The 12,528-nt window shown below is 40.9% G+C and overlaps 1 protein-coding gene across 7 annotated transcripts in view; it reads left to right on the forward strand.

Annotated features, from left to right (window-relative positions):
- cep112 (centrosomal protein 112) overlaps nucleotides 1–12,528 on the forward strand; it is a 425,679-nt gene that overhangs the window by 346,472 nt on the left and 66,679 nt on the right. For all 7 annotated transcript variants that reach the window (XM_041216547.1, XM_041216546.1, XM_041216549.1 and 4 more), the window contains one exon: nucleotides 1,679–1,741. In XM_041216547.1, coding sequence (XP_041072481.1) covers nucleotides 1,679–1,741 — 63 coding nt within the window. The remainder of the gene's footprint in view (nucleotides 1–1,678; nucleotides 1,742–12,528) is intronic.

The raw sequence follows: 12,528 nt of genomic DNA on the forward strand, positions 1-12,528 counted from the left end.
CTGTTGTTTCTAAGATCTGCATTATTCAATTTTTGAAGAGAACCTTTTGGAATTTTTTTGGGGGGATATGGTTGTCTCTACACCCAAGAGCTCATTGTGTGGTTTTTACGCTGATCTCAGCCATTGCATTCTTGCAACATTTGTGCATACATTCAAACAGGCCTTTTTAAGGTCTCCTGAACGAAATCCTTCTATTCCTACACCTCAGTGTACTTGTTGATTTGCACCGATGCTGCATGACCTTACTTAAACTGGCCTACACTGATCACATTGCCTTAATCATTTACTAATGATCTCTGCAGTACAGTTCCATGACATTCTACCCATGCATTGGGGGTTGCAGTGCCATGATCTTCTACCCATGCATTGGGGGTTGCAGTGAGAGTATATGGAACCTGGTATTAAATATTCAGGCTGTGTTTAAGTTAGTAATAATTGTCAGTTTCTCTGCCCCCATTCTTTTCTCTGCTCTTACTCTATTTCCAAGGCAAACATTAAGATGATCTACCATCAACATTTCTGGAATGCACTGCCTGACGGAGTGGTGGGAGCAGATTTGATAGTAATTTTCATAAGGGAATTGAATATGTGCCTGAAAGGGGGAAATTTGCTGAGCTATGAAGAAAGAGCAGAGGAGTTGGGCCAATTGGATAGTTCCTCCAAAGAGCTAGCACAGGCCCAATAAGTCGAATAGCCTCCTTCTATACTGTATCATTCTGTCATTACCATGCTTTCCCATGAGAGAGAGGTGAAGATGGGACAAAACACTTTACTCACAGGGAGTGAAAAATCAACTAGTCAGATCAAACCATTCCTAAACATTCGAGCAACAGGAGCCCAAAGAGCTCACCCTTTCAGCTGAGTAATGGCGAGAGGTGGTCAAGGAGAAGGGGAGCAAATAATTTACTATGGAGGGAATTTTAAAACGTTACAACTTCATTTTATGTAATGAAGTCTATAATTATAATTAAAGATAATTTGATTTGCATAAAGCTTTTTTCAAAATGCATTAAATTGTCAGTTCTTCTGAGCTTAAACTATAATAATGCTGCCAGTAATCATATTTAATGGTCTTACAGCAAAAAGGTGGAGTTCAGTTTTGCTAATGGCCACATTTACATTAAGTGCGCAAATTCCTTTGAAGTTCCAAAAGCAGGCTGTATCTCTGCTGTACGTTCGAGAATGTTGTTGCTTCTTCCCTCAGGCGGATTCAAATGTGTAGCTTCTTTCTCATTTTTATCCTTTCTCAGGTCCCTCCCCCTCACCACCTCTCCCTGCTCCCAGACTCTTCTTAAAAAAATCATCTGGCACTCTAAAGCATACGTGTCATATTGTACCTTCACAGTCTTCATCAGAGCATGTGTTTCTGTTTTTACCAAGGTGAAGTCATTCTGATAAACTTTATGCTGTCATTTTTCATCCAGAAAGCCTTTATGTTTTCTAATAATTGGCAGCAGAGGTAGATTTTTCCTTTCAAGTGATGACTAGTTGGCTGAAGATCAAAGCAAGGCCCTGTGCTTTTGGTTGCCACGAAGGGGCGTTGGAACTGGCATAGAGCCCAGATCCTAAGTGACAGGCATACCGATTAGGTGCCAAGCGCCTAGGTCAACACCGAGTGTCTGTGCACGTTCTTCCTCTTTGCCTATCTCATGTTACATTTCTCTTTTTGTTTTTACAGACCAGCAACAAGTTGAAGCAGATTGAGAAAGAATACAGCCAGAGGCTTTTAAAATCTTCACAGGTATGGCCCAGAGATTCAGAAACCTCAGTAATCATTGTCAAGTTTGGGAAGTATCAGTAAACCCATTTTAACGATATCTTTCCTTAAGAAACACTTACTCACTTTCAAAATGTCTGCAGATTATAGTCACACATTACAGCCCATCAGAACTAAAAGGAACGTTTTGAAGATCTAATCCTGTGCCACCATAATAAAAATAATTAGGAATTATTACTTTTTTTTGCATCTATAGGTATTGTGCTTAAAATCTAAGAGGCTGTCTGTTAACAGCTGAGATAAAGCTGTTTTGAAAACCCTACACAAAGCACACAAAGCATTCTCCTTTGCATAGCTCATTGTTGTCGTACAGTAGATCTAATCAGTGGAGATGACAGTAAGGCATAAACCAGCTGCCATCTGCCTTGATAGGCCCACCTCCAAAGCCTAAAGCAGTTGGTTTAATAAAAAGTGTACACAAACTGTGTATGGTACTTCCCATCCATCCCAGAAAAAGGATGGCAATGATTTCATAAGATTTGGTGAGAGCTGATTTCCAGCAGTTTGAGTTGAAAAAGAAAATATCTTGTATTTTAAATGGTCGGAATGTCTGACAAAACAGTAAAAGAAAGAATACAGGGAGAATTTTTATAATTACAAAACAGTGTCTTAATGAGATTAAGTGGGTGTGCAGGCTTTATTCATTAAATTCTTTGCATATTGCAACATTCCTTTTACTTAAACAACCTTAACCCTTTTCAATCCAGAACAGCTTCATTCATTTTGATTTTTATACTGCCAGTGCTCTTGTTCTGAATGTACTTGTTTGGTCCCTCCCAAAGTTATTGCTCAATTAATCTATTCCATCCTCATTTGGAAGACGGATGGCGTCCACAGACATTTCTGTTGACACTTGACTATTCCAGTGCACACCTGGCTGGCCTCACATATTCTCCCTCCTGTAAAATTGTTCATCCAAAACTTTGCTGCCCATGTCCTAACTTGCACAAAGTCCCATTCACCTATTACCCCTGTGCCCACTAACCTACGTTGGCTCCAGATTAAAAAACACCTCTATTTTAAAATTCTTATCCTTGTTTTCAAATTCCTCCATGGCCTGGTTCTCCCTATCTCTATAATATCATCATCCAACCCTACAACCCTACGAGATATCTGCACTCCTCCAATTTTAGCCTCTTCGGCATCCCCAATTTTAATTGCTTCACTATTGGTGGCCATGCCTTCAGCTGCCAAAGCCCTAAGCTCTGGAATTCCCTCCCTTAGCCTTGGACTCTCTTTCCTCTAAGATACTCCTTAAAACCACCACTGACCTACCATAAATCTTATGTGGCTCGATGTCAAATTTATTTGTGTTATGACGTGGCAGGTGATATGTGCCAGGCAGACCAAATCCACAAGGGAATTCTGGCCACGCTATCACAATGGTTTTGCAATTTGTATTTATTACAAGAATACTTGTGCACTGAATTCAGAAGTAACGAGTCCACTAACACCTTTAGAGATTTTAAAAACTAAATTAATACATTTATTAACAAAAATGATTTCAAGCACATACATAAGATTACAGTTACTTAATACTATAATAAATCCCAAAATTTCTAATTAACCTCACTCTCAACTACACACTCCCTTTAAGGCAACAGTTCAAAACAGATTTAAAATTTAAATAGTAAGCCAGCAAGTTTACCACAGCACCCACTCGGCAGTAGAATTCCAAAGGCTTTCCTCCACCTTTGGTTACTGGACATAACAGACTTCTGCAAAAGTGGCTGGAGGCTTCCCAAAGGCTGTTTTACATGGTCCTCTTAGATCTTACATGGCCGCACAATGTAGCTTTCCATTCTCTTTATTTATGTTTCTCTCTCTTTAATCTGTAAAGTCCATTGTTCTATATGTCTTTGGAAATTTACTTTTCCCATAATATAAAATTCTTTTATGTTGCCAATATGCTCAGTACTCTTGAGAAAAATAAACACACTGCTTGGCCTTGCTTATCTTGTTAGTTGTAAACATCCTATTATCCCTTTGAAACCCGAACAATTCCTCACTTTTCTAAAAATGCAAACTTCCTTCACACCTTATATACTAAGACCTCAAGCATGTTTACTTATTAGCATTTCAAATGCCTTTTACCCCTAACTTCTTTTGATAATTTCAAGCTTGCAGTCTATCTGACTCTAATTCAATTAAGTCACCTACACAAACAACCATTCACACTCAAACCCATGGACCTACTTTACAATAAACCACAATAATATAATGAAAAAATGTTAGTTTCATGACACTAGAATGCTCCTCTGTAGCACCTTGGGATGTTTTACTACATCAAATGTGCTATATGAATACAAGTTGTTGTTGAGACGTACTTTGAAGTTGCAAAAATAGGTCCTTCAACATTCACTGGTTCTCTTGACTAGATTTCCCTTCCTCCAACAAACACACTTCTTAAACTGCCTTTCAGTGGAGACTGAGAAGTGACCTGCAGACCTGTAGTTTACAGTAATAGCCACAGTGCTACCTAGATTACACCAACTGATTTAAAATAAAAAAATATTACATTGAAAAATCCACACAATGAACCAGGTAGCAATTCAGTCGTTAAACTGCATATATCCTCAACTACACCCAATTTTAAGAAAGTAACATAGGCTGTTGGTAATGCTGGTGACTGGTGAGGGGTCAAAAGAAAGAGGTAAACATGAGTGAATAGAAGCAAAGAACTAACAATACGTAAAGGAAATAAATTAATTGTTATAAGGGGAAGCAACAATCTACCCTAGTAATTAAAGGGTGAAAATGTAAACTCTGACTAAAGAAGCATTCAAATAGGATGAAGTGCCTTTTTTTTAAATGCATTACTCCTACTCATCTGAGCAGAATAGAATGCCTCTGTATCCACAAATGTGATATAATTATGACTAAGAACATTGATGCAATAGCAATAATGGGCCATTAGTAGCTTTCATGTGGTTCTCCCACGGACAAAATGAGTCTAATCTAGTGCTCAGCACCCTCTTTAACATTTACTCCCAACACCCACTCGAGACACATTGCACTTCGGATTTTGTTGTTCATTTTACCCAAGTAATAACCTCCTTTTCCTGGTGAAGTGTGGTCACAATAAACTGCAGACTCCCCCACTTGACTGACAAAAAGTTCAAAAGCATTGTGATTTTTACAGAGGAACTGTGCTGAGTGGGTTGCTGCAATATACAGTGGATCTATCCCTGGCGGTTTTATTAATCCCGTTAGCAGCCGTATCCTCCATCCAAAATGAAACTATGCTGTGGCTTCAAGATGACTGACTTTCCGGTAAAATTGCTTCAAAATACTCCAGTCATCTGTTTTCAGTAATGGATTGCTACTGCAATTTTGTGGAGATTTTGATTGCCTCCCACATAGGGTCGCTGACTTTCCCGAATTGTCCTGGAAGCTTAATTTTAAAAAATCTCAGTGAATAGAGGCATTAAATTGGAGATGGGGGAGAAAAGACTTTTTAACTAACAGCCAAGAATCATCCAATTGGGTGACAAAGCCTCTGGTCACAGCACAGCAAGGCTGTGAAGCACCAGAATGGAAGTGTCACCAGTGATGGGAAGATATGGGGGCACAGGCAGTTGACGAGGAAGATCATGTGAGGAAACCTCAGAATGCACTCAACCAGAGTTATCAACTCTGACCACAGATTCGGAAGACACTGCAAGCATTTCTGTTGACTGGGTGACAAGAATATGTTGACTTCCATGGATTTCATAGATTTGAAGAATAAAATTCCCAGGTGTTCCACCGGTCTCCACATGAAAACTGGCAACCCTCCAACCCCCACCATAATCAGCAGAGGTCCAGTTGTGATAGGGTCTCCGCCGTTTCAATGAGTTTCATCTTTGCTTTGGAAGAGGTACGACTAGTGCACACCCTTTACGAGGTAAAGGATGGGCTGATGGTGGAACCATGGGAAGGTGCTCCAAAAGTTCAGTGTTCCTGCTCCTGGACCACGGTGAACAGCCATCTTCCACAAGTCCTGATCCACGATGATGAACTGCTCCCCCACTGACTCCCAAACAGGGTCAGAATTGATAGGTGCTCACAGGCATAATCGTTGCTGGTCCATTCACATCTAACTCCCAGAAATATCAGGCTTTTTGTGTTTTCTTTTAATAATGGGAAACAATTGACAGATATTTGATTAAAGGTAACGTGAATTGACCATCACCCAACAGTTTTCACGGACTGATATCAAAAGGCAGAGATGGTTCTAATCCGACGTTGTAACTCAGGATGAAAACTGTAAGAGGGAGATATCTTTATGATTTCTTTCCTTCCTTTAGGTGCATCTGTCATACATGCTGTTCAACACCTGAATTAGTGGGCAGATAATCTGCTCCTCAACCTGTTCTAGAGCTGATCCACAGGGTGGTAAGGTGATCTGGAGATTGACTGTGCCAACTGGTATTGCAGTGACCCTGAGCTAACAGAGTGCCTCCCACCGGCTCTCAGTTCCCAGCTAGCTTGTCACAAGTGAGGCCAGCTTTAGAAAGTACTCTCGCTCATGGTGGAACGGCTGAACTGGCACATTCCGTCGTGAACCAGCCCCGATCTGCTTTTGGGGGTGCAAAATTCATCCTCATGTATTAAGTGTATTAATAGATTTTGTTACCTATACTCAACTATTCCAGTGCTTTCCCGGCCAGCCTTCTGCCTAGCATTCTCTGTAAACTTGATGCCATCTAAAACTCTGCTGCCATTATCTTAAATTTCACCAAATCTATTGATCCATCACTCCTGTTGACCTATATTGTCTATGATTCCAGCAATACCTCAATTTAAAAATTCTCATCTTTCCTCCATGTCTCTCCCCCTCACCCCAATTTCTGTAACCTTCTCCAACACTACAACCCTCTGAGATATCTCCGCTCCTCTAATTCTGGCCTCTTGTACATCCCTGATTTTCACCTCTCTACCCTTGGCACTGTGCCATTGGCTGCCTCAGCCCTACACTCTGGAATTTCGTCCTTAAACCTCTCCATCTCTCTTCCTCTTTTAAGAAACTCATACAAACCAAGCCTTTGGTCACCTGTCCTAATATCATCTTATGTGTCTCAATGTCAGATTTTGTTTGATAATCATTGTGAAATGCCTAGGGGATTTTACTAGGATAAAGGTGTTTAAAAAATGCAAGTTGTTATTATTACATCCCTTGAATGATGCTCTTCCTGTTAACCGATCCTATTTAACCACCAGCCATGGAACAGCTTCCGTTCCCTCATGAATGGAAAACTGGCTAGAAAATGTCACTGTATTAGAATGCATTCTTTATCATATTGCAATTTCTAAGCCTTGTCTCTGCAAACACATCTAGAAGAAAAGCTATTGCAAGGCTCTGTCACAATCTAACAAACTCTTAAACAAAATCAAATCCAGATTCTTGATTTTCAATCAATTAGAATTATAGGTCAAGTGTTTAAATACAGGCTTGTGGCCTTTAGCTTTATTTACTAGATAGGAAACAAAAGTTCAATTTCTTCGCATCTCATTGTGGTGATGTCATGGGTGCTGGTTGTCTGATGTACGTATGGGCCAGAATTTTACACTTGGCATGTGGGTGCGCACCCAGCATGCTGGAATGTAAAATGACGCACGATGACATCGGGCGTGCGTCCCAACATCATTGAGAACTCACGTGATATTTCGATCGGCGGGCACGCGCCGGAGTTGACAGATTGAAAAGCCCATTAAGGACCTAATTAACCTGAATTTTACGCTTCCTGTCCAACCTTATGGTCAGCTCCCCGACCGCTCTCGCCAAGCCTGCCCAATGACTGGAAAATCCTGGCCATGAATTTGGCCAACGTTGAGCCTTCTGCCTGTGGTTTGGGATTGGGCTGCTGCCTGTGTATTGGTCCTGATAGTGCTTCAGTCTGTCTAAAATTACTTCATAGTGGAGGCAGCCGTGAATGTTTATGCCTGAGTGGTTAAACATCCTGGCACTAGTACCAACACTTAAAAATTAGTGCTGAAACATGCATATGGAGCTGAGTTTCTCCTCCTTTAGAGAGGAGCATCATGATGCGGAAGTGCAGATGAGGATCAGAGGGTAGTCACAGTTTATTCACTGGGCATGTGAAGTAAGGTGAATACACTTACCCCATCTGCAAACAAGGTTATGTCCAGGCAGGAAGGAGTTCGACTTTGTCCTTGCCTCAGTTACTGGTAATGCTGATTCTTTAACCACACGTCATTGGCTGTCAAACCACCTGAAATCCTGCAATAAGCTATTGAATAATGCTTTTTTTATATTCATTCATGGGATGGTGACGCTGCTGGCTGGGCCAGCATTTATTGCCCATCCTTAATTGCCCTTGAGAAGGTGGCATGAGCTGCCTCCTTGAACCACTGCAGATCCTATGGTGTAGGTACACCCACAGTGCTGTAAGGGAGAGAGTTCCAGGATCAGGATATTTAAACTCCAAGTATCTGAAGTTTTAACAGCAACAACAACTTATATCTATATAGTGCCTTTAACATAATGGAATGCCTCGAGGCAATTCAAACCATAGGGTTGAATCTGATTGACAGCGCAACATCATACTACTCTCCTCCCTACCCCAATCTTACCTGGTCATTAAATCAACAGACTTGTCATTGAGTCAGGAGGGAGGAAAAATAATTGCTTCTGCTGAGGAATTGAAAAATAATTTAACGGATCAGTTGGATTCTCTAAATGGCTTTTTCCGGATAATTTATTCTCGAATGCTACAATCTAATTGTAGAACCTAACTGCTTAAACCGATACAAAAACAAAAATTGCTGGAAAAATTCAGCAGGTCTGACAGCATCTGTGGAGAGGAAGACAGAGTTAACGTTTTGAGTCTGTATGATTCTTCATAACCGATCCTTGGATCCTAATGGCAATTAGGAATGGGCAACAAGTGGGACCTTTCCAGTGACGCCCAGACTCCATAAAAGAATAAAAAAAATGGAGTTCCATTTATTTGCATTTTCTCAAATAGAAATAGAATGTACCTGAAACCAGAAAAGCAGCAACTTTAATTGATCCAGGCTTGTTCTTGGTACATACCCTCCGATTCTCTCTCAGCACACTGGTCAGCATACTGTGAACAAGAACACAAGAAATAGGAGCATGAATAGGGACAGGATATTGTCCTTTTCTTTCTTTGTGTTTACTTAAAAATCTGCCATGTACACCTGTCTAAACTTCCTCATATACGCATGTGCCAGATGAAGCTGCACTCTCTGACAGAGGATAATTAAAACATGAATCTTGGTGTCCATAGATACAGCCTTTTAACACCCATAGCATTTGTAATCATCACTGTTGTGCCAGCTGCATAATGATCCTATTTATTTTTCTTGGTAATGATTAATGAACTGACAGAATACCGTATACAATATTGGACTATATTAACAGATGGAATGACAAGTGGTTTCAGATCTCAAGTCAACATTGCAGAAGATAAATTAACTATTTCAAACCAGGAGAGAGTTTACATTGAAGCCAATTTTCATGTACTTCTAAATTGTTAAGAACTGGTGAAAATCCCACTCTCAAGATCAGATACAAACAGCATTTAGTGTTTCGGCCTAAGATTTGCATAATTACTCACAGCGTCAGGCACCAACTCTGCATCTAGGGAAGACGTGGCAATAGGAGAGAAACGTTGTGCGTAAGGCAAATTTAAAGGAATGGGGACAATTAAAAGAAATAGTCACAATTGGCAGATAAAATTATTCAACTGCCGAAGTTGAGGTACTGTGTCTCTATACATCAGCGATTACTTAAATACCTGGCAATGCGGTGATTGTGGTGCTTGGGTCTTTTGACTGTGAAGTCAGAAAGCACCCAGCTTGGGTTAAGCATGTATCCCATTTCTTATTGAATCAATGTAATTCCCAGGAGACATTTTTATGACATATTTCTATCACACCAAGACATGTTGAATCTTTTGCTAGCTTTCTCTGCTCCACCAATATGTGGTCAACTACAGTTTGGCATATGGACAAGTGATTCAGATTTGTACAATTCCCAGCAAGAATGAACAAGTTTAACAGAATAGATAAGCAGTGGGAAATCTTCAAATATGAGATGAATATGAAGTGTACTCTTTGAGTACAGTACAGCTACAACACTAGTATTTTCCTGACAATGGAGAAAATTGCTCAGCTATGTCCTGTACACAAAAAGCAGGGAAATCCAATTCAGCCAATTACTGCCCCATGAGTCTACTGTCAATCACTAGCAAGATGATGGAAGGTGTCATCGACAGAGCTATCAAGAGGCATTTTCTCAGCAATAATCTACTTGGCAATCCTCAGTTTGGGTTGCGCCAAGACTACTTGACTCCAGGCCTCTTTATAGTCTTGATGAAAACATGGACAAAAGAGTTCAATCCAGAGGAGAGGTGAAAGTGACTGCCCTTGACATCAAGGCAGCATTTGACCAAGTGTAACATCTAGGAGCCTTAACAAAATCGAAGCCAATGGGAATCGGGGGAAAACTCTCCCCTACTTGGTGTCATTCTAGCACAAAGGAAGTTAGCTGTGGTTGTTGGAGGCCAATCATCTCAGCCCAGGACATCACTGCAAAAGCTTATCAGGGTAGTGTCCTGGGACCAGTCATCTTCAAGTGCTTCATAAATGACTTTCTCTCCAACATTGCGCAGAGTTCAATGCCACTTACAACTCCTCAGCCCACATGCAGAAAAACCTGAACAACGTTAAGGCTTGAGCTGATAAGTGGCAAGTAACAATCACATTGCAAGTGCCAGACAATGACTAACTCCAACAAGAAAGAATCTAACCATCTCTCTTTGGTGTTCAATGGCATTACCATAGCCGAAACCTCCACCATTGATATCCTGGGGTCATCATTGACCATGAACAACTGGACCAGCCATTTAAATGCTGTGGCTACAAAAACAGGTCAGTGGCTGGAAATTCTCCAATGAGTAATTCACCTCCGGACTCCCTAAAGCCTGTTCACCATCTACAAGGCGCAAGTCAGGAGTGTGATGGATACTCTCCACTTGCCTAGGTGAGCGCAGCTGGAATGATACTCAAGAAACTCGACATCATCCAGGTCAAAGCAGCCCACTTGATTGGTACCTCATCTACCACTTTAACCATTCATTCCTGCTACCATTGATGCATACTGGCAGCAGTGTGTACCATCTACAAGATGCACTGTAGCAACTCACCAAGGCTCCTTCAACAGTACTTTCCAGACCTGTGACCTCTACCATCTCAAAGGACAAGGGCCACAGATGCATGGGAATGTACCACCACCTGCAAGTTCCTCTCTAAATCACACATCATCCTGACTTAGAACTATACCGCTGTTCCTTCACTGTCATTGGGTCAAAATCCTGGAAATTCCTTCTTAACAGTACTGTGGGCATAGCTACACCAAATGAACCGGAGCGGTTCAAGAAGGTAGCTCACTACCATCTTCCCACAGGCAATTAGGGAAAGGCAATAAATGCTGGCCTAGTCAGAGACTACAGCCCATTTTCAACAGGATGGACCTAACTGAGAAATACCACACCCTTGAAGAATCATTCAACCCTTAAACACACTTGTTTAATTTCCACCTTTTCCCTTCTATATCATCAGCTTCTTTAGATGGTTTCAAAAACACTTCCCTTTGAAATTTCCCACCCTGCAAAAATGCAGCTTTTATATCAATTTACATTCCCAGGAGTATGTTGCTAAAAGAGTTAAGAAAATCTTCAAGCACACTTTTCCTGCAATGAGGGAATCCACTCTGACATCTTGATCACCAAGTCCCTCTTCAAAATCTCGAACCGCTAGTCTGGCTTTAGTCTTATACGTGCCATCAGAAAGTACCTTTTCTGTGCATATCCGTCTCTGTTGATTAGGCTGGCTGCCCTGTCTGGCATTTCAAAGTATACACCAAATTCTTTCCAACTTTCCAACTCTTTTTGTTTGGCATCCTTTATGACTTATCTTTTAATATGTTAGTAGCCACTAAAACTTCTCAATCATATGGGCTTCTACTTCCAGTTGCATTCCTAGCCGGTTATATGGTCCTTGTTTTTATCAGACTAGCCTTCAGCTTTCCTCCTTTCTTTTTCTGGACTATTACTACATGATCATTCCATCCTACGATCAGCACCCTTTCGCAAGTCCATGATCTTTTCACAGGGTCATGATCACTGCCTGTGCCACTTTCAGAACTCTCACTGTTTTCTGGTCTTCCACATCTTTACCTCATTTTACCAATCCATGGGTCTTACCTTCTGTCCCTCATCTTGCACATTCAGCCAATGTTTGCATTTGCCGGTGGCTTTTCCTGTTCTCCCTATTAATGGTGGCATCCCTCCATTCACTGGTCCCTTCTGGCATATATGTTACCCTCATGCCAACTTTGGGTGGTTGTCCTTTGGGAAAAATAGCCTTATCCTGTGCTTCAGTATCACTTTGTTCATATTCAGTCAGCCCTTTATCTGCCGTAATCTGCTGCTCATAATTTTCCAACATATGTGCATGCAAAGTGCATGGTGCCTCTTCACTTTCTATTAACTGTTCAGATTCTGTAAATATATAATCAGTGCCAATTAGCCTTGAAGAATGTACCTCAACAGTTTGATTGCCATGTTGTAAAATTACTGTTTTTCCATCACTGTCTATAACCTTACCCAGGCCTTTCCACTTGTTTTGCCCTTCTCTTTGTAATATACCATGTCCCTTTATTAAAATTTACTTCTGATGGCCTTATGTAGTGCTGTAGGGCCCGTCAAATTTTCTCTGAA

The sequence above is a fragment of the Carcharodon carcharias genome, chromosome 22 (genome assembly GCF_017639515.1).
Source record: "Carcharodon carcharias isolate sCarCar2 chromosome 22, sCarCar2.pri, whole genome shotgun sequence".
Lineage (NCBI taxonomy): Eukaryota > Metazoa > Chordata > Chondrichthyes > Lamniformes > Lamnidae > Carcharodon > Carcharodon carcharias.